At 39.3% G+C, this 20,785-nt stretch overlaps 1 protein-coding gene across 14 annotated transcripts in view; it reads left to right on the forward strand.

Moving 5' to 3' along the window:
• Positions 1-1,453: 1,453 nt before the first annotated feature.
• Positions 1,454-20,785, forward strand: part of LOC129757385 (protein phosphatase 1 regulatory subunit 12A) — a 211,625-nt gene continuing 192,293 nt past the window's right edge. For 6 of the 14 annotated variants that reach the window (XR_008739677.1, XR_008739680.1, XR_008739678.1 and 3 more), the window contains exons 1-2: positions 1,455-2,238; positions 10,887-11,625. Coding sequence is in view for 1 of the 14 variants with exons in the window: in XM_055754594.1 (XP_055610569.1) it covers positions 11,374-11,625 (252 nt within the window). In the remaining 13 variants the exon portion in view is untranslated. Of the gene's footprint in view, positions 2,239-10,886; positions 11,626-20,785 lie in introns of all 14 variants that reach the window. The other 8 variants (XR_008739684.1, XR_008739687.1, XR_008739685.1 and 5 more) reach the window with 4 other exon arrangements.

Here is a 20,785-nt window from a genome sequence, read left to right on the forward strand (position 1 = left end):
TGATATTTCTGTTTTCTTTTCGCCTTTTAAGTATTACTGTCATTCTCGTCGTTGTCACTTTTTTTTTGTCATTATTGTTATTTTTGTCAGTTTTTTTTTTCAATTATTCTAGTCATTTTTGTCATTTATGTATGTCGTTAAAGTCTTAGCTAGTTTGGTAATTTTTGAAATTTAACCACGCAATTTTTGTCATTTTGTGGTTTTGGTCACGTTTGTTATTTTTATTATTCTTGTCATTTTTCTTACGTGTTGTTTTAGCGTGTTTTCATTTTTGTAGTTTTTATAACTTTTGTCGTTTGTCAAGTTTTTGTCAGATTCAGATTTCAGATTCGGATTTCAAATTCAGATTTCAGATTCAGATTTCAGATTCAGATTTCAGATTCAGATTCAGATTCAGATTTCAGATTCAGATTTCAGATTCAGATTTCAACCCCTCTACCCACATTTCCTTTTCAGCGTCAGCTTCTCACAGCTATTTAAACGCCACAAAAAAAAAAAAAAAAAAAAAAAAGATTTCAGATTCAGATTTCAGATTCAAATTTTAGATACAGATTTCAAATTTTTTTCTGTTTATCTTTTTTGTTATTTTTTTTTTTAAATTTCAGATTCAGATTTCAGATTGAGATTTCAGATTCCGATTTAACAATTTTTTTTTTAATTTTTTTTTCAGATTCAAATTTTAGATTCTGATTTCAGACTCAGATTTCAGACTCAGATTTCAGACTCAGATTTCAGATTCAGATTTAAGATTTCAGATTCAGATTTCAGATTCAGATTTCAGATTCAGATTTCAGATTCAGATTTCAGATACAGATTTCAGATTCAGATTTCAGATTCAGATTTCAGATTCAGATTTCAGATTCAGATTTAGATTTCAGATTCAGAATTCAGATTTAGATTTCAGATTCAGATTTCAGATTCAGATTTCAAATTCAGATTTCAGATTCAGATTTCAGATTCAGATTTCAGATTCAGATTTCAGATTCAGATTTCAGATTCAGATTTCAGATTCAGATTTCAGATTCAGATTCAGATTTCAGATTCAGATTCAGGTTTCAGATTCAGATTCAGATTCAGATTTCAGATTCAGATTTCAAATTCAGATTTCAAATTCAGATTCAGATTTCAAATTCAGATTCAGATTTATGATTCCGGTTTTCAAATTCGAATTTTAGATTCAGATTTCAAATTCATATTTCAGAATCTTATTTTAAATGCAAAAAGGTGGAAAAGGGCCATAAATAAAAACAGCAACAAAAAATCTTATTAAATTTAACTAACAAATTTTGTTCAACTCCTTCTGTTTAGTTTGTCAAGAATGTGTAAAAAGTTCGAATACGCTTGGCGCGTGTTTCCACTACCCAACTGGGTAGAAAACGAACCAAAAATTCACCCAACAACGCCGCGTGCATTGCGAGAGATCTCTTTTTCGCCAGCCAGCCAAAAGGGAGTTTCGATTCGAAAAGCGAAGACGGACGAGTGGCCATATTCGTCTTGTAGATTCCCGTGCGCAAACACTGCCCCGTAGCAGCAGCAGCAGCAACGGAATTCTCCGGATTTTTTTGCCCGTCGAACGCGAACCCACGTATATTTAGCTGGTAGAAGGTATAGCGAAGAAACTTTGCCCCGTTGTTTGTTGAAGTAGTGAGTGAATTGAGCAGTAAAGTAAAGAAAGTGTCCGCGGATCGTCGTGGTGCGGACGGAACGAAAAACTGAACTGAACTTCTTTGCTACTGTGTGTTTTTGTTTTTTTTTTCGCTGGTTCCCCCGTGTCATTGCCGAGTTTCACACAGCACAGCTCAGCTCAGCCCAGCGCGTATCGCGAGTTTTTCCTCTGCGTTGTTGGATGTGAAAATTTTCCTTGCCCATTTGTAAGCAGCAAGAAGCAGTGAGCTCTCTGCTCTGCTGCCGTTCGAAATAGTATATTTTTGTGTGCAAAAGTGAATAGTGAACGTGTACGACGAAGAATCGCGAAGTGCGTGAAAATTTATTTCTCCCTAGTATTTTTCTTTTTTTGCTTTGTTGGTTCCGACTTTGTGTGTGCAGCTGCTCCTTACGAGGAGCCCCACAGCAGAATCCAGTTCATCGGGCTGACACAGCCGACTGTGGTTTAGGAAGCAAAATACACAATACTCTGCTTGCTTGGATTGCTACCGATATTGGGAAGAAGTGCAGTTTGTTCTCGGATTAATCTGGTTCCTCAAGAAGGACGGAATACCCCTGGCTCAGGCTTTTAAGGTACGGGAAGTTTTGATTCTATTGGATTATTATCATGGGAGATCTGGGGGAAGCATCGCAGTTTGGAGAAAGTTGAAATTATTGGTCCCTTGTTTGGATTTGGATATTATATGCTCTCGATTTTTGGCCTTGTCTCAAGAATAAAATCAGACCTTGCAGAGCGAAAAACGTAAAACCAGAGCTGAATGATTGCTTCCAAATAAGTGCATTTAAGTTGCGAATAGATGCGAAGAAAAAGAAGATCGAGGGTGGAACTTTAACTGAGAGATCGATCTGCCGGGAACATCGAAAGCTCCACATACTCCGACACAGAGTGATCCAAAAGCCTCCCTTTTTCCCACCCAACAAATCCTGCCCATGAACGAACGAACGTTTTGGACCCAGTCCTTGAAAAATGATCCGGTTTAAGATTGTTCTTTCCTTGGTGGGTTTCTTCTTGTCCCCCGTTCTCTTTTTGCTTTTATTCCTCCATATCGGATCAGTCTTAATTTTCTCCCGTATAAAATGAAAAAATAAACGTACATAGTAGAGGGTCTCGCGCGTATATCGAAGAATAAGATATACGTAACATCACGACGACATGGCCGTGAGAAGAGAATCGATGATCGAGGGTTGGGAGGAATCCATCGGTTGGGCGAAAGCAAACCCCATATCGAGGAGGCCGGGCGGAGAAGACGACGTCAATCTCTGCCCTGCCTGCCGCTTCTACTAGTCGAAGCCGAGCTGAAAGTATTGGTATCGTGAAAGGCCCCTGCCTGGTTGCACCGGTGTGTGCGTGTGCTGGCTGGCCTGTGCGGATGGATGGATGGAAGTTTAATGCCGTGGCGCAGGTCGCGCAGGTTTTCTCGATTCGAACACAACACTCACCAGCACTCGGGTACAACCACAATTCTCTGCCGAGGACCGACTGGTCAAAATAATCTTATGTTTCTCGGATTATTTGGTTCTAGCTGAAGAGCTATCTGTCCGGTAAATTTCGGATTAATTTATAAAAATTACAAAAAATTACAACATTTTTAATTGGCCCGATTTTTTATTTTGATCAAATTATAATAATAAACCTTGTTAAATTACACTAGTTTACAGCATTTTAACTAAGTAAACTGAAGAATGTTTAATGTGAAATCGGGCGAAAATGATATTTAAAAAAAATCTCAGTAGAACAGTTTTTGATTCATGCTTTAAATAAGAAAATTTTGAAAAAATAAATGAAATACTTGTATTTAGATTCACATATCTAGGACTTCATAAGAATAATTTGAAATCTGTATCTGCATAATAAAGGTGAATAGATTTGCTATCGATCATCTAAATCATTTTTTCTAATGATCAACAGTATTGTTGATAATAGTAATCTTATGATAGAAAGAATGATAACAAAATGCATTTTTTGAGCAATGTTTTGTTTTTAGAAATTTTGAATAGGCATAATATGTCAATTAAAAAAAATCAAGTAGTTATTTACTAAAAATCGGTTGAAAATTGAAGAAGTTATAGTTATTTTACTATGACAGTAATGTTTAAAAAAAAAGAAATAGTAGCTTTTCATTAAAAACTTTTTTCTTCATTGGCCGAATGCTTTCATGAATAAGCCTTAAAGCCTGAATTTGAATGAATCACCCTTTGTTTTTGAGACAAATATTTCACCCGACGAAAGACGGAATTGGCTTTAGAAGCGCAGATTTTTAAGGCTGCTGCTGCTGATTGTTTCGATTTGGCCTTTCGGTGGAAAAAGACGGATTGGCTTTAGAAGCGCAGATTTTTAAGGCTGCCGCTGCTGATTGTTTCGAATTGGCCTTCGGGTGGAAAAAGACGGAATTGGCTTTAGAAGCGAAGATTTTTTTGGGCTGCTGCTGCTGATTGTTTTAGTTTGGCCTTTCGGTGGAAAAAGACGGATTGGCTTTAGAAGCGCTGATTTTTAAGGCTGCCGCTGCTGATTGTTTTGGTTTGGCCTTGCGGTGGAATAATACGGATTGGCTTTAGAAGCGCAGATTTTTAAGGCTGCCGCTGCTGATTGTTTCGATTTGGCCTTCCAGTGGAATAAGACGGATTGGCTTTAGAAGCGCAGATTATTTAGGGCTGCTGCTGCTGATTGTTTTGATTTGGCCTTTCGGTGGAAAAAGACGGATTGGCTTTAAAAGCGCAGATTTTTAAGGCTGCTGCTGCTGATAGCTTTGATTCGGTCTTCTTTTGGAATAAGACGGAATTGGCTTTAGAAGCGCAGATTTTTAAGTCTGTTGCTGCTGATTGTTTTGATTTGGCCTTCCGGTGGAATAAGATGGAATTGGCTTTAGAAGCGCAGATTTTTTAGGGACGCTGCAGCTGATTGTTTCGATTTGGCCTTCCGGTGGAAAAAGACGAATTAGCTTAAGAAGCGCAGATTTTTAAGGCTGCTGCTGCTGATTGTTTTGGTTTGGCCTTCCGGTGGAAAAAGACGGATTAGCTTTAAAAGCGCAGATTTTTAAGGCTGATGCTGCTGATTGTTTTGTTTTGGCCTTCCAGTGGAATAAGACGGAATTGGCTTTAGAAGCGAAGATTTTGAAGGCTGCTACTGCTGATTGTTTTGATTTGACCTTCGGGTGGAATAAGACGAAATTGGCTTTAGAAGCACAGATTTTTTAATTTGGCCTACCGGTGAATACAGACGGAATTGGCTTGGAAAGTAAAGATTTGTAAGGCTACTGCTTCTTATTGTGTGTGTTGATTTGGCCTTCCGATGGAATAAGACGGAATTGGCTTTAGAAGCGCAGATTTTTAAGGCTGCTGATTGTTTCGTTTTGGCCTTCCGGTGGAAAAAGACGGACTGGCTTTAGAAGTGCAGATTTTTAAGACTGCCGCTGCTGATGTTTCGATTTGGCCTTCCGGTGGAAAAAGACGGATTGGCTTTAGAAGCTCAGATTTTTAAGGCTGCTGCTGCTGATTGTTTTGGTTTGGCCTTCTGATGGAATAAGACGGATTAGCTTTAGAAGCGCAGATTTTTAAGGCTGCTACTGCTGATTGTTTTGATTTGGCCTTCCGGAAGAGTAAGACGAAATTGGCTTCAGAAGCGCATATTTTTAAGGCTGCCGCTGCTCATTGTTTTAATTTGGCCTTCCGGTGGAATAAGACGGAATTGGCTTTAGAAGCGCAGATTTTTGAGGCTGCTGCTGCTGCTGATTGTTTCGATTTCGCCTTCCGGTGGAAAAAGACGGATTAGCTTTAGAAGCGCAGATTTTTATGGCTGCTACTGCTGATTGTTTTGATTTGGCCTTCCGGTGGAGTAAGACGAAATTGGCTTCAGAAGCGCATATTTTTAAGGCTGCTGCTGCTGATTGTTTCGATTTGGCCTTCCGATGGAAAAAAACGGAATTGGCTTTAGAAGCGCAGATTTTTAAGATTGCTACTGCTGATTGTTTTGATTTGACCTTCGGCGGAATAAGACGGAATTGGCTTTAGAAGCGCAGAGTTTTAGGGCTGCTGCTGCTGATTGTTTTGATTTGGCCTTCCGATGGAATAAGATGGAATTGTGTTTAGAAGCGCAGATTTTTAAGGCTGCTGCTGCTGATTGTTTTGATTTGGCCTGCCGGTGGAAAAAGACGGATTGGCTTTAGAAGCGCAGATTTTCAAGGCTGCTACTGCTGATTGTTTTGATTTGGCCTTCCGGTGGAATAAGACGGAATTGGCTTTAGAAGCGCAGATTTTTAAGGCTGCTGCTGCTGATTGTTTCGATTTGGCCTTCCGGTGGAAAAAGACGGACCTGCTCGTCATTCAAAACCCCCATGTGCAAATTTTCAACACAATCCGACGAAAAGCAACGTCAATATCGCGAAAACAATATTTGTCTTGTATGGACGACCCCCTTCAGCAGGGGTCGTCCGAAAATTTGAAAACATTTTTCATCATTCCTGATCCAAATGAGCATAAACGCGTTTGAAATTTCGGAACATCAAATCTAATCCTATTTAAAATTTGGATTCCTTTCCTTTGGTCCTTTGGTCCTTTCGCCCTTATGAAATGTTACGCTAGACTTAAGCGTAGTCAGTTTTTGCGGTTTTCGCATGGATAAAATAAAGAACGCAATCTTAAAAACCTTTACAAATCTCTATTTCTCTGAATAGAAAATTGTTCCGGGTTCTTATAAATCAAAAAGAATTCAATTTCCTGCAAACCCCATCGAAACTAAGGATTTCATAATTTATTAATACTTTTAAAGGCTCGATTGAAACCGGCAAGATGGTAAAAAAGTAAGTTTTCGTAGAAATTCGTTAACGTCAAGCTAAAACCCGATAAAATGATTTTTTTTCAAAGTAAAATTTCTTGGAAATACGTTTAAAACTTTCGTACAAAATTTTTCTTAAAACTTGTCAAATTGATGTGAAAATACCAAAATACCACGCTTTAAAAAACGTTGAAGTATTTGTCATGATTGCGTACCGATTAACTTAAAACGTTGAATGAAAGATTCAACACAGATTTCAGTGGTTGAATAGAGTTAATCTTTATTTGCTATCTCAGTAAGGTCCTTACAAAGCTACACTTTACCCTTGTGATTGCTAGTTCCACCAAAGACCGTCAATACGCGAATTGCCTAATCATGAGTTTCAACACCTCAGCTCAGGGTTGCCGATTTTTTTTTCAAAATTCAGGGACAAGAGTAATTAAAATCAGGATAAATATAGTTTAACCGAAATTTCGGTCGAAGTGAGGACCTTTTATTTTATCGTCAATCCACATTTTGACCTCTACCAATGCCTTTAATGCAGTTCCGTAGTTTCGTACTACCCATTTTCCATCATATTCACAAAAATCAGGCTTATTTACAAAAATCAGGCAAATCCTGAAAAATCAGGCATATTGGCAACCCTGCCTCTGCTCAATTCGAAGATCGAGAATGTTGAATAGCATCCCAACTGACGTATCAAGCTCTCCCTCAACACCAATAACTTCTTCCAGCCATCGGAAAATACCAATTGAAACTAACCACGACCAAACGCCGCTCAGCGCAGCGTTACTGAATATCGCAAGATGAACTCTCGTAGTAAGCATCTCCTTCCAATCTCGATTCCTGGCAGTAGTCGTCGCCCAGCTTGGACCTGGAGTCGGCAATAAGGTGAGGTTGGTCACTTTGTATGGAAGAACGCCTTCAACAGCGTCAGTTTGACAGCGATTGTGTCGTCGCTAACCCAAATGAATATCTGTATAGACTTGTGGAAAGTTCCTTCCACAATTGCCTACTGATCCGGTGAGGGTTTATGAACACAAGAGGTTTCGGCGGGTGTTCCACGGGGGTCAATATTCGGCCCGGTCATGTGGAACATCACGTATGACAAGCTCCTACGAATGAGCCTCCCATCGGGAGCTGAACTCGTAGGATTTGCAGATGATGTAGTCCTCTTGGCGAGAGGCTCCTCAACAGCGGAGGTAGCTATCCAGGCAGTGGAGAGCTGGATGCACTCCAAGTGCCTGCGCCTAACCCACCACAAAACCGAGATGGTGCTGATCTCCCCCCAAACAGGTACCATTGCAGTTGGACCGTGTGACATCGTGTCCAAACGCGCAATTAAGTACATAGGGGGGATGATAGACGACAGACTCAGCTAAACGAGTCATGTCGACTACGTGTATTAGATGATGCCACACGGATGATGTCAAACTCCTCTGCAATCCGCAATAGTAAGAGGAGGATACTGGCAAACGTGACCACGCCAATCTTGCGGTACGGAGCAGCGGCCTGGAGACAGGCCCTAGGAAGACAATGTAACCTGCAGAGACTTAGCAGAGTTTAGCAGCTGATGAGCCTGCGGGTTATCAGTGGATACTGGACCATTCCGAAGTCGCCGGCGTAGTGGCGGGCGTCATGCCCATCTCGGTTTTGCTAGAGGAGGATGTCTATTGCTACGACAAGAAAGACACGCCCAACGTAAGAGATCTCGCCAACGAGGACTCGCTGTCCAACTGGCAGCAGATGCGGGACAGCTCAGCGAGAGGAAGGTGGACCCATCAACAGATCCCGCACATCGGGAGCTGGATCGGAAGAAGACACGATGAAATGGACTTCCATATGACGCAATTCCTGACTAGTCATGGATACTTCAAGACGTACCACTACCGGTTTGGACATGTGGCTTCGCCATATTGCCCAAAGGAAACACCCGAACATGTGGTGTTTGCCTGTCCAAAGTTTGTGTACTGCTTCCAACACTTGGCATGCGGTCAGCGATGGGTTCACCCGGATCATGACTGCCCTGCAGAGGAGCTGGAGTCAACGGCAGTCCGCGAAAGGTGTAGGATGACTCCATCGACGGGGAGCATCCTAGTAGTGTGCGTCCGGTCCCTTGATCGAAGCTACAAAGATAAGGCACCAACTTCTGCGTAGCGGAGGTCATGGGTGCGCCGCGAACGTGTGTAGGATATCCCAACGGGGTAAGACTATACCTTCCTCGTAGCGGACTTCGCAGGAAACTGTCGGGGGATACCCACGGGTAAAGAGTTTCTCGATGCCGGGCGAGCCTCTCGAGTCGGTGTAGGATGTCGTCACTGTCGGGAAACATCCGAGTCGTAGCGTTCAAAATCCCGAATGTGTGCCGTAACAGTTGCTCTCGTTTTACACGATCGGGGAATACCCACGGGTAGAGTGGCTCTCGACGCCGGGTCTTCGCCGGGAATCATCCGAGTCGTTGCGTTAACCCTTTCCTTCCCATGGTAGCACAGGTGATCCACAACTTTGCACAGCTCGCATTTGAACTGGGCGCTTTGGATCAACACCATTTTCTCACCGAATGTGTTGATATGAGTAAAGAAACATTGCACAAAATTTGAAGAAAATCGGTTCGCTAGGTTTTGCTTGGCAGATCAAAAGCTGCAAAAAAGTCGGATTTTTTTCGAATTTAAATCAAGTCGTCATTTGTTGCTCAATAACTTGACAAGTTTTTATAATTTCCTTGAAATAAAAATACTGACGTGCAGAAGGTTGCTTATGCAAGCAGAATCAAATGATGGTTTACTTAGATTTCAACTAAAACATATAAATTTTTCAGTAAGTAAAGTGGATCACTGGTGATACACTGGGAACAAAACGTACTTTTCTTCTTGGGAAGCTTCTTATCAATACTCAAGAAAATCATTTCGTCAACAAAAAAAATCGCTTCAGGATAGTTAATTCATCTGCTTAAATGACCACATGTCTCAAAATATTTGTAAAAGTTCGAAATTTTCTCGAAAAACGGCATGTTTTGTTTCCCTTGCGCAAAGTGTCATGGCGGCCAATTGTTCAAGGAAAAAATGAAAATTTCAGATATTTCAATAAATAGACTTTCGAGGGATGCGTATACCAAAGAAGTTTTTCATCAAATAGGATCGTTTTAGTTTGTGACCAATGAAGTGATGAAATTCCATGTTTTTTTGCAATTATTTCCTGTTTTTTCATTTGCACCCTATGTGTTGTTATCTTCCCAATGGAGCACATATGATCCACCTCAAAACCCAAATTTATCAAATGGATCATTAAAGTAGGCTTAAATTATGCATCTTTCGTTCTAGAACTTTAACTGTAAATCAATATTTCTATTTTTAAAACGTGAAAAACCTCGTGGGAAGGAAAGGGTTAAGTCCCTCGCGTGTGTTGTGACAGGCGTGAGTCTATGATAAGCTGCTCTCGACCGACACAAAGGTGGCAAACCTCGAATCCTGGAGAAAAGAGGTTGGGCTTCGAGTTGTTAGAGGAGAGTCAGGCCACGAATCTTCAGAAGGAGAGGTTTGTGTGGTCAACTCCGAGTCTTTATGATAAGAGGTAGAGTCTCTTTTCGGCCTCGAATTCCAGTGGCAGCTTCTGGCTGACCTGGATCATATCGTGGCTTCTGCTCTGGTGGTCATCTGTGCTTGGATCAATTTCTGTACGCTGACAGCAGCGCACAAAAAATAAAGCACGAGAGTAATCTTCTGGGCTATCAGCTCCCAGTTGCGGATCCTGGGACTATTCCCAGCTGTTGGTCGTCCTGGCCGTTGTAAACTAGTTTTAAGTCGTCAGCAAAGCAAAGCTTTGGGTCGTCGGGGAGTGAGTGAAGACCACATCGTTAAAATAAATCAATAAGATAATCGGTCCTAAATGACTTCCATGTGGTACGACAGATGAAGCAGAGAATTTCTTGGAGAAAGAGTCCCCCTTGTGATCAATTTCTCACAATGTATCTCATTGATGTAAACTACTTAACAAATTTCTGTTTTATATCAGCTATGACTTTGTTCGGTGAACCTACCGGGACTAGGAGTTTTGTCGGAAAATTTAGATTGTTTGGGCCATAGAAACAGCTGACTTGGGCCGATGTGTCTTCCTTCTCAGACTTCTCTCGAAGATTTCCCCTGGACAGCAAAGCTGCCGATTCATATTTTTACGAGCACGAAACTCGCACGATCCGCGAGCGCTCATATAGATGAAAACCCAGCTTTAAATTTCAATCGGTTCGGTTCCGTTTTGGATTTTCACCGGAGGGAGTTGCACCTAAATCAACAATGCACCGTAGTATTCCGCAGAAACTAATCCATTTGTTTTTTTCTGAAGCTCCACTACCTACACCGAAACTTAAAGAGAGCACAGGGTTGTGAAAATTTCCGTAAGGTTTTCAAATGGATTGGTGGTTTAAAATTATTTTCTCTTTTTTTTTTACTTGCAGCATATCAACAACAACTGTAACAACACAACATCAAAACAACAACACATTCGGATGAATAGAGAGGGCAGCAACAGAGGGATTCAGTGATTGTGGCCGAAGCTGTCTTTTGCGCGATAATGCCTTCGCTTTCGATGATGAAGATGATGATTATGGTGATGGTTACGAATGGTTAATTGAATGCGTATCAATTTCAGTGTGATATCGAAACACCTTGAAGCGCTCCGTGCCGATACAATTTTTGGGGAAAGGCGAAGAAGAGAGTTGCGGTGAATCAAAATTTAAAGTTGAGAGAGAAAAAACCGAGAAGAATTCAGGCCGAAAATATTGAGTGTAACGTAACGTGAATGGGTATGGTTTCGCCTCCCTATGGTAAATCATATAATTGTGCAGATCGAGTGAAGTGCGTTGATAAATTGATCTATAATTGAATATAAAAAAATTGTCTGTCGATCGTTGAGATTGTTGTGTCACACAGCACGACTACACAATGTCCATGGATAATCGCAGCTCGTCGGCCCTGTTTAAGCGGGCTGAACAGCTAAAGCGATGGGAAGAATCGGAAACGAACAAACACAGCGGCATCCCGAAGAGTCCGTCGATGCGGCGGATCAAGTTCTCCAGCGGCTGTATCTTTCTGGCCGCCTGTGTGGCCGGCGATAAGGACGAGGTATCCCGGTTGCTGGAAACCGGTGCCGACATCAACACGGCCAATGTCGACGGGCTAACGGCGCTGCATCAGGTGAGTGCCAAGCTTGTTATTTGTCCACTGACAACAACTGCACGATATGGATAGGGTGCAGCAGCTTCGCGCAGCAAATGCTAATTACAATTGACATCAGTGGATGATAAGATATGGGGCCGGGGAATGATTTGTTTATTTAAGTTTATTCGCGTACGCAAATCTGACCGATCTCGTTCTGGCTTCAATCTGAAAACGGCGCAGTAACGTGAATTAAAATATTTAAATTTCGTATAGCAAATGAATGGAAACATAATTAAAGTCTGATTCTTAACTTGTACTAGATTACAGCTCTATTCCCTGCAATTACATCTTACAGTTACAGTTTCAGATGATTGGCTAAATGAGAAAAACATGATGTTTGAAAACATTTCCTGAAAATTGGACGCGTATTTTAGTTTTGAAACTTAAAGCTACCGTGACCGGCCCTAATTCTGCACATTTTGTTATTTTAACACAGATATGTCTAATTTTGTTAAGAAAAAAGGGCATCAATTTTACTAAACTGACCTACATTTTAAATTTGGTATTATTGTTTTCGATCTTTTAAAATGCCCAGAATAACGCTGTTAGCTGCGCAGAATTAGTGTCGTTTACATACCGTAAACATCTGAGAGGGGGATGGATGTATAATCGAATTTTGAAAACCGACCACAGGGTGAACCAAAGAAAATCGGAAAAATGGATGTTTTAATTTTGATGCCAAATGACTTAAAAACGTTTAAAACGTCAAAATCTGTTGTTATCACGAAAAAAATTGTCAAAAAATGACTTTAGAACTTTAAAAATCATGTAAGGGGAGACCAAAGGAAAAAAAATTGTATAGATTAACGATTTAAATAGCTCATTTTCATATCCGAATCCAAAGTTTGTTTCTGCATGTAAAAACTTATTGACCTCATTGGTTTCTGAATCAATGAACTTCCTCAACAATTGCTTCCAATTTTCGGCGGTATTCCATGATGCTAACAAAATCTGCCACCTTCATTTCACCCCTACGGAAAGTGCAAAAAATATATATCCGGATTAGCTTGGATCATTACTATTTTTTTCTAAACTAACTTGAATGAATGATGAAAGGTCATTGATTAAAGGTTTTTTTGGAAGCCTAAAATATGAATTAAAATCTGTCGATGAGTTTTTATGAAAAAAAAAAATTCGTTCTTGATTTTTGGTAAGTAATTTCTAGGTTTTCACAAAAATTACTCGGATATTGCCCGGATTTTGGTTGAAATCAAATGTTCGAATTTTGCCAGGTTTTTGAATAAAATTGCCCGGATTTGTGCTGAAAAAAATCTGGCAACCTTACGTTGTACCATCACAATTTTTCTAAATCTAAAATGATGAACAGATTAAAGTCAGTTTAGAGCTATAAGCTTCAACAAGATTAAAGATTGTTTGGATCATTTCCCCTTTCAATGATTCTGAGAGAGACTTTCGCATTTCCGTAAAATAACCGTTTTCGTAGTTTAGTTTTAATCACCGCACGTACTTTTCGGTGAGCGCAAGACGAAATAAAAATGCTGTTTTTAACGTTTTCGGCCTACTTAACTTTCGTCCATCCTCAGAAAAAAACTTTTTTGCCGCGTGTTTCCTTAACGGCCGAAAGTTAAGTAGGCCGAAAACGTTAAAAACAGCATTTTTATTTCGTCTTGCGCTCACCGAAAAATATCAATAAAAAGAGATTATAAAATAACCGTTGGAAAACCCAATATTATGAAGTGTAACATTTTTGCATCACAAGTTATGTTCCTTGAGCATAATAAGATAAATTAAAAACACTATCAGTTAACAAGCATAAAGCAACTCGTAACAAAGCGATCAATAAAAGTGAACAGAAAGTTATCATTATTGAGAAATTACTAAAAAGTAATCTGGACAGATCTGAACTCCGATGGATAAGAACTAGAAACTTTATAATGTTTGGTTCGATTTCAATCATCTGTTAAGTATGTTGCGAGCCGATGGAATGTTCAAATTTACTCCACAAAAAGTTGCAAATTTTTTATGTTAACGAAATTTATGTATGCCGCCTCAGCTTTATCAAATTATCGAGGAACCTTTGGATGCTAAAATATTCCCCTTATAAAGCAATTTAATTAAAAATCCTGTTTACTCAAAACAATCTGAATTGAATAAAAAAAACGATTGAAATCAATAATTGCTTTGCAGTTACTTTTGTTTAGGGTTTCTCTATACGCTACCGATATTCTGCACTTTCATTTTTACATATTGTATTTTGACATTTTGGATGAGCCTTAAATGAAAAAAAATATATTGTGGGAAAGTTTATGTTTATGAACTTTTACGCATTGCCTTCAGAACTAGATGATAGAGACCCGATCAGAAGAGAAAAACAAAAGTATATCATGATGAGATATTCTGATATTAAATTTTTAACCCAATAAAATTAAGATACAATTTAGCACTCGTAAGATGTTAATTAGGATTGCAAGATCGATCTTTAAAATTTTGTTCAAGAAGGGTACTGCCTGAGGGCTTCCTTATGCTGAAGTAAATAGTGAAAACGACAGGAAAGCTCATACATTTGAAAATTAAATGTAGAAGCAATAAAAACACATCAGAATGGTAATCTTTTCATGAATTTGGCTGAGTGCTTATAACATATTAAAAAAAATGCATTTCTCCATACGACATACTAACAAGTTCAAATTATTTTTGATATGATAAATACGATTCAACCATATCAAGCCAGTTCACTTGATGAAATGCTCATTTTGAAAAAGCTACATATTTTTATTTAAGCTGTTGTTTTTAAATATCAAAAATTCAGCCACAGGCAGGGGTGCCGACATTTTTTCCCCAAATTCACTGTCACTTCAACCTTTAAACTCGATATTCCCTATCAAAGAACTAAAAGCTATCACACGTTTAATTGACAAAATATAGCACTTTTCAAATATGTGATTCAGCAGTTGTTTGAACATTTACCTTTTTCGAATTCTTCATAATATTTCTCGCGAAGCTAAGCTTAAATGTGACAGATTTCAAAAGTTTTCGTAGAAAAAGATACGCAAGAACAGTTTCATAAACTTGAAACATATATTCCGATTTGTATAGAAATGTGAACGAATGGGTTGCATACGACAGTCATATTTTCCTGTCATTTATCCTCTAGTCAATTAATTTTGATAAAAAGTACATTTGCCTAAGTTTCTGGCTTTGAAACACAAATCAATCCTTCATTCCGTTTCTATACTTAATATTTTGAACATCATACAATTGACTGATTGTTGGGTGAAAAAATATATGTTTTTCCGTAAAACGTCAAGCTTTTTATAAGGAGTTCCGCAATATCTAAAATACATATTTTAGTTTGAATGAATTTTTATTTACTTACGAGAACTGTTATATATAAAGTCACATATATTTTGGAAATATCAAATTGATTCAGATAAAGGTGCAATAACACAAGGCGAAAAAATTCAAATTTTCCCGAGGTCCAAAATTTTTAAAATAGGTTTTGACTAATTTGGAGGCGCAATCCAAATATGCAATTATGTATTTTTTTCTACCAGCTCTGGTTTTCGAAATGACTTTTGAAAGTAGGTAGAATTTCAAAAGTCATTTATGTATTTTTTTCTTCCAGCTCTGGTTTTCGAAATGACTTATGAAAGTAGGTAGAAATTTATTTGAAAAATTTCTGCTCTTTTACGCAATAATTAACTTTTCCGAAGATCGCCAGTAATTTTGACTTTCAAGTTATGGCAATATTATTTATTTTTTATTTTTCCACGTTCTGTTAAAACGAAATTCAAATGAAATTTCAAACCAAAATGAATTTTAGATTATTTTTATTTACATAATATACCGTCTCACGACATAACTTGACGAACATAATTCCTATAATTCACTCGGTCCATGGCAACCGTTCTGCAATTCCTCGGGCACCCCACGTTCGCCAGATCACGCTCCACTTGGTCTAACAACCTCGCTCGTTGCGCCCCCGCTCGTCTTGTTCCTACCGGATTCGTAGCGAACACCTGTTTCGCAGGACAGTCGTCCGGCATTCTCGCAACATGTCCAGCCCAGCGTATCCGGCCAGCCTTCACCACCTTCTGGATACTGGGTTCGCCATAGAGTCGCGCAAGCTCGTGGTTCATCCTTCGCCTCCACACTCCGTTCTCCTGTACGCCGCCAAAGATGGTTCTTAACACTCGTCGCTCGAACACTCCGAGTGTACGCAGGTCCTCCTCGAGCAATATCCATGTCTCGTGCCCGTAGAGAACAACCGGTCTAATGAGCGTCATATACAGGTTACACTTCGTGCGAGGGCTAAGTCTTCTCGACCGCAGTTGCTTGTGGAGTCCATAGTAGGCACGACTTCCGCTGATAATTCGCCTCCGGATCTCACGGCTGGTGTCATTGTCTGCGGTCACCAGTGAGCCGAGATAGACAAAGTCTTCGACTATCTCCAGCTCGTCGCCGTCGATTGTGACCTTGTTATTGCTGGACAAGCGGGTTCGGTCGGTCTCGGATCCGCAGGCCAACATGTACTTCGTCTTGGACGTATTAATCATCAATCCAATCCTTCCTGCTTCGCGTTTCAGTTTGCGGTAGATGTCTTCCACCGCTGCAGATGATCTGTCGACTATATCAATGTCATCGGCAAAGCAGATAAGTTGACTGGATCTGTTGAAAATCGTGCCCCGCATTTCGCCCACCGCTCGTCGAAAACACCTTCTAGCGTCACGTTGAACATCATGCAGGATAGACCATCACCTTGTCGAAGCCCCCTGTGCGATTCGAATGAACTCGACAATTCACCCGAAATCCGCACACAGCACTGCGTTCCATCCATGAATTTTAGATATTTTTCATAGTCTTTGTCATAGTCATAGTCATAGTCTTTGCAGCCTTCAACAAAAAAGTAAAAAATAATAAAAAGATATAAATGATTGATTTATCTCAAAACTATTTTTTTAACGCCTTACAGTAAAACTGGATGCGATAGACAAAATCTTACAAAAGATTCGAGTTCAGGACGCCAAAACCATCTAAATTATAAGTTTTATGGTTTATGTTATAAAACATTGATAGAAGATTTTAATCCATCAGAGTTTGAAGTTATTGAGTTCAAGGTTGGAATGACGACGAGCAATCAACGAATTTCTATTGAGTTTTGAACGAATCTGTTCAAAGTTCTGCTTATTGAAACATTTAATTCTCTGCAAAATCAAAAAATCAGGCAAAATCAGGCTTATTGCCAAAAAATAGGGGAAAAATTAGGCTTTCAGGTTAACAGGATAGACGTTAAAAAATCAAGCAAATCCTGAAAAATCAAGAACATTGGCATCTCTGGCCACAGGTCATGGTGGATAATCTGTGGAAAGTTAATTTTTTCAAGTATCCAAATTTTCTAATTTTCATTACAAAAAGGGCAATATTAAAATTATAGTTTGAGAAATGTTATAATTCAAATGTCGATATAAAATAAACGCTTTAGTTTTTATAGTGGTCTCATTCAAAACGCTGAACAGTCTTCTATCGAGCATCAACTATTTTTTTTCTGGGATTTTCATCCTGTTGCATCAACTATCAAACTTAAAAGTTTCAATAAGAACTTTATTCTTGACCTGAGTAAATTGCTATAAATGCTTAATTAAAGGCTGAGTAATCTTTCAAGTGTCATTTCTTTGGAACTTTCGATTACTTGAGCAATCGATAAAAGTTCAAGTTTCCCTCAAGAGCATAGACAAACATAAAGTAAGCATTCCAGAATTATTTTTGCACGTAGTCGGGCCTGGAAATTATAGACAATTTATCTGAAAACCTGTCAAAAACTGGGTAATTGATTTGAAATTATCCATTCCAAAAACCGAGCAATTCAGAGCAAATGCCAGACAACAATCGAAAAAATGTAAGGGAAAAAATTAAGAAGAATCATCTGAAAAATTTTTTTTTCGAAAGATATGTTTTACAATTTATGTTTAAGGCATCCGGAGAAAAATTGGTTGATTTTGATGAATCAAACTTTCACAAAACTCAGGTTTTTGTTCCAATTTCCGAGCAAAATCTGGGTATTTTTTAAAAATATTTACAATATCTCGGCATCCGGGCCGGACCGGACTTGAGTCGAAAAATTTATTAAAAAACCTGGCCATACAGAATGCTGAATACCTATATAGGTAAAAAACGTTATCTTTTAAATTGGTGTCCGATTCTGTTAGAAGCACGATTGTAAGGAAAATGCAACACTTTCATTTGTGAATAACTTTTGAACGGATGGATGAAAATTGATGAAACTTCGAATGGTACTACCTTGTAATATAATGTCGACATGTGCACAATTTTGTGACGATCTGTCAAGTAGTTTTTGAAATACCGTCTAATGAATAAATTCATTGACCAACATTTCTGGGCAGGATCGTGAAAAATCCAGGGAAGACCCATTGAGAGGCGCCGAAACAGCTGGAAATAAACTATGCGATCAAAGTTCATGTTTAAATCGTTCTACAAGTCCTAAAGGAATCAATAGTGAGCTTAAGTTCTAATAAAAGTAAGAATGATTAATTCCATGAAAGTATGAGATCTTACAAAGCGCCATCCGATCCTTTCAATTGGAGAAGTGATAAAGCAGGTCATTTTTTCTATCTGATTCGCCCACAGACAAAAACATATCAAACATCGTCTGAATGATTAAAATGCTGTTCACCGATAAAATAAACAATATATTGTGGTTGAATTGTGCGCAAAATGGTAAACCCATTAGCGGGGTGAAATTTCGAAAAATTCTGGGAAGGAAATCAATACGCACTTTCTAGCCGGCAGCTGGCGGATCTCCTGTCCTGCCCTGTTTTTTTTCATTGAAAAGCCTCGCCAGAATGTTCTGGAGAAGAACGAGAGAAAAAAATTAAAAAATATATATCTAGTTCTAAATTTGGCTGACGATCTGTGGAAGATGCAAATTGATAAGTAGTTCATAATGATTGGCAAAATTAATGGCCAAATATACCCAAAAACTACCTACAAAAAACGATCGTTTTCCTTTTAAAGGGTGATACGGTCAAAATTAGGTCAATATCAACTTGACGTATTTCTTTCAATTTTGCATTCAAAAACCTGAACACCCCTCATTTTGAAGGTGTGTGTGTAGAATGTTGCTCCTATTTTGATTTTGGAATTCACTCTTCAGTTGTCAAAATGCCGTCCAAGGAAGAAGAGCAGCGTATCAAAATTTTGCTCGCGCATCGCGAAAATCCGAGTTACTCGCACGCAAAGCTGGCAAAATCGCTAAAAGTTGCCAAATCAACCGTTACAAATGTAATTAAAGTGTTTGGGGAACGTTTGTCGACAGCCAGGAAGTCTGGATCGGGGAGAAATCGAAAACCGGAAGTCGCTGAGACGACAAAGTTGCCGGTAATTTCAAGCGAAACCCTAACCTCTCTCTCCGAGATGCCGCAAATTAGCTGGGTGTATCGTCTACAACCGTGCATCGAGCCAAAAAACGAGCCGGACTATCGACTTACAAGAAGGTAGTGACTCCAAATCGCGATGATAAACAAAATACGACGGCCAAAGCGCGATCCCGGAGGCTGTACACGACGATGCTAACGAAGTTTGACTGCGTGGTAATGGACGACGAAACCTACGTCAAAGCCGACTACAAGCAGGGTAAAGGTAGCAGATATTTTCAAGCACATGAAACTGTCAAATTCTGCGAAAAAATATCTGGTTTGGCAAGCCATCTGTACCTGTGGCTTGAAAAGCAGCATTTTCATAGCATCCGGGACTGTCAACCAAGAAATTTACGTGAAAGAGTGTTTGAATAAACGTCTGCTGCCTTTCCTGAAGAAACACGATTGTTCTGTACTGTTTTGGCCGGATTTGGCATCTTGCCATTACGGTAAAAAGGCCATGGAGTGGTACGCCGCCAAAAACGTGCAGGTGGTTCCCAAGGACAAGAACCCTCCCAACACGCCAGAGCTCCGCCCAATTGAAAAATACTGGGCTATTATCAAGCGGAACCTAAAGTAGACCAAAAAAACTGCTAAGGACGAGCAGCAGTTAATGGCAAACTGGCTTTCTGCGGCGAAGAAGGTGGACAAGGTGGCTGTACAAAATCTGATGGCAGGGGTTAAGCGTAAGGCCCGGCAATTCGGATTTGGAAAAGCGGAAGCCTAACTGAATATATTTCCTGAATTTTATACTAATTAAACTTGAAAAAGAAATTTAACTTGATTTTTAAAATAAACGATTTCACCGATTTACACGCGTTTTCCCTTGACCGAATTTTGACCGTATCACCCTTTAATAGTCAAAATTTTTGTCTGTGAGGAGGAGAAGAAAATTTTCCAACAACTTTGGGATTTCTCCTAGAAGCAACAATTTTTGCCCTGACGGGACAGTCTATGGAATGGGAGGAATGATTACCTGCGCAATTCGCACACTTGAAAAATTCTGTTTGTGGTTTATCATCACCAAAACAAAAAGGCATTTAAATTTTTCATGATCAAATGAGCCGCAAAGCATGCATCTGGCATTCATTCTACAATTTTTAGTGCCGTGACAAAAAGCTTGACAACGACGGCATTGTGTAATGTTTTGAACAAAATTTGTAGAAGGTTAGGCTCGGCAATTCTTTTTCATCCGGCTTTCGCGCCGGCCAATTACTTCCCCATGGTGTGAAAAGACCGAAAAAATGTGTGTAAATGAAAATGAAAATAATTTTATCACTGAAAAGTGCTTATTGAAAAACTTGTAAGGAAACAAATAAATAACGTAAAAAGTTTCTGCAGGGCAGGTACGCAGCAACGATACGATGCTCCGGCGTACGAGTTGATGGCTCAACGATACAGATGGAAGTGAAGCGTTACGATTAATGACATACGGGGTAGGGGTTCAAAAAATTGTATTTTTGCGTTACGTAATTTATGGATGCCGCCTCATCTTTATCACATGATTGAAGGACCTTTGGATGTTAAAAGACTCTCCTTAAAAAACAGTTGTATTTCCACTGATCCACGGATGACCCTTCTATGAAAAGATTTTGTGGAAGAGTTTATGAACTTCTATGCATTGCCTTCAGAACCAGATGATAGAGACTGCGTCACATCAGGTGCAAATGCTACAATGTCCAAGGTATAAGCGTGTGATAAAATGTTTATGTCAGCAGACGAAAATAGGTACCCGGTCAATT

Source organism: Uranotaenia lowii, chromosome 3 (genome assembly GCF_029784155.1).
Source record: "Uranotaenia lowii strain MFRU-FL chromosome 3, ASM2978415v1, whole genome shotgun sequence".
Taxonomy (NCBI): domain Eukaryota; kingdom Metazoa; phylum Arthropoda; class Insecta; order Diptera; family Culicidae; genus Uranotaenia; species Uranotaenia lowii.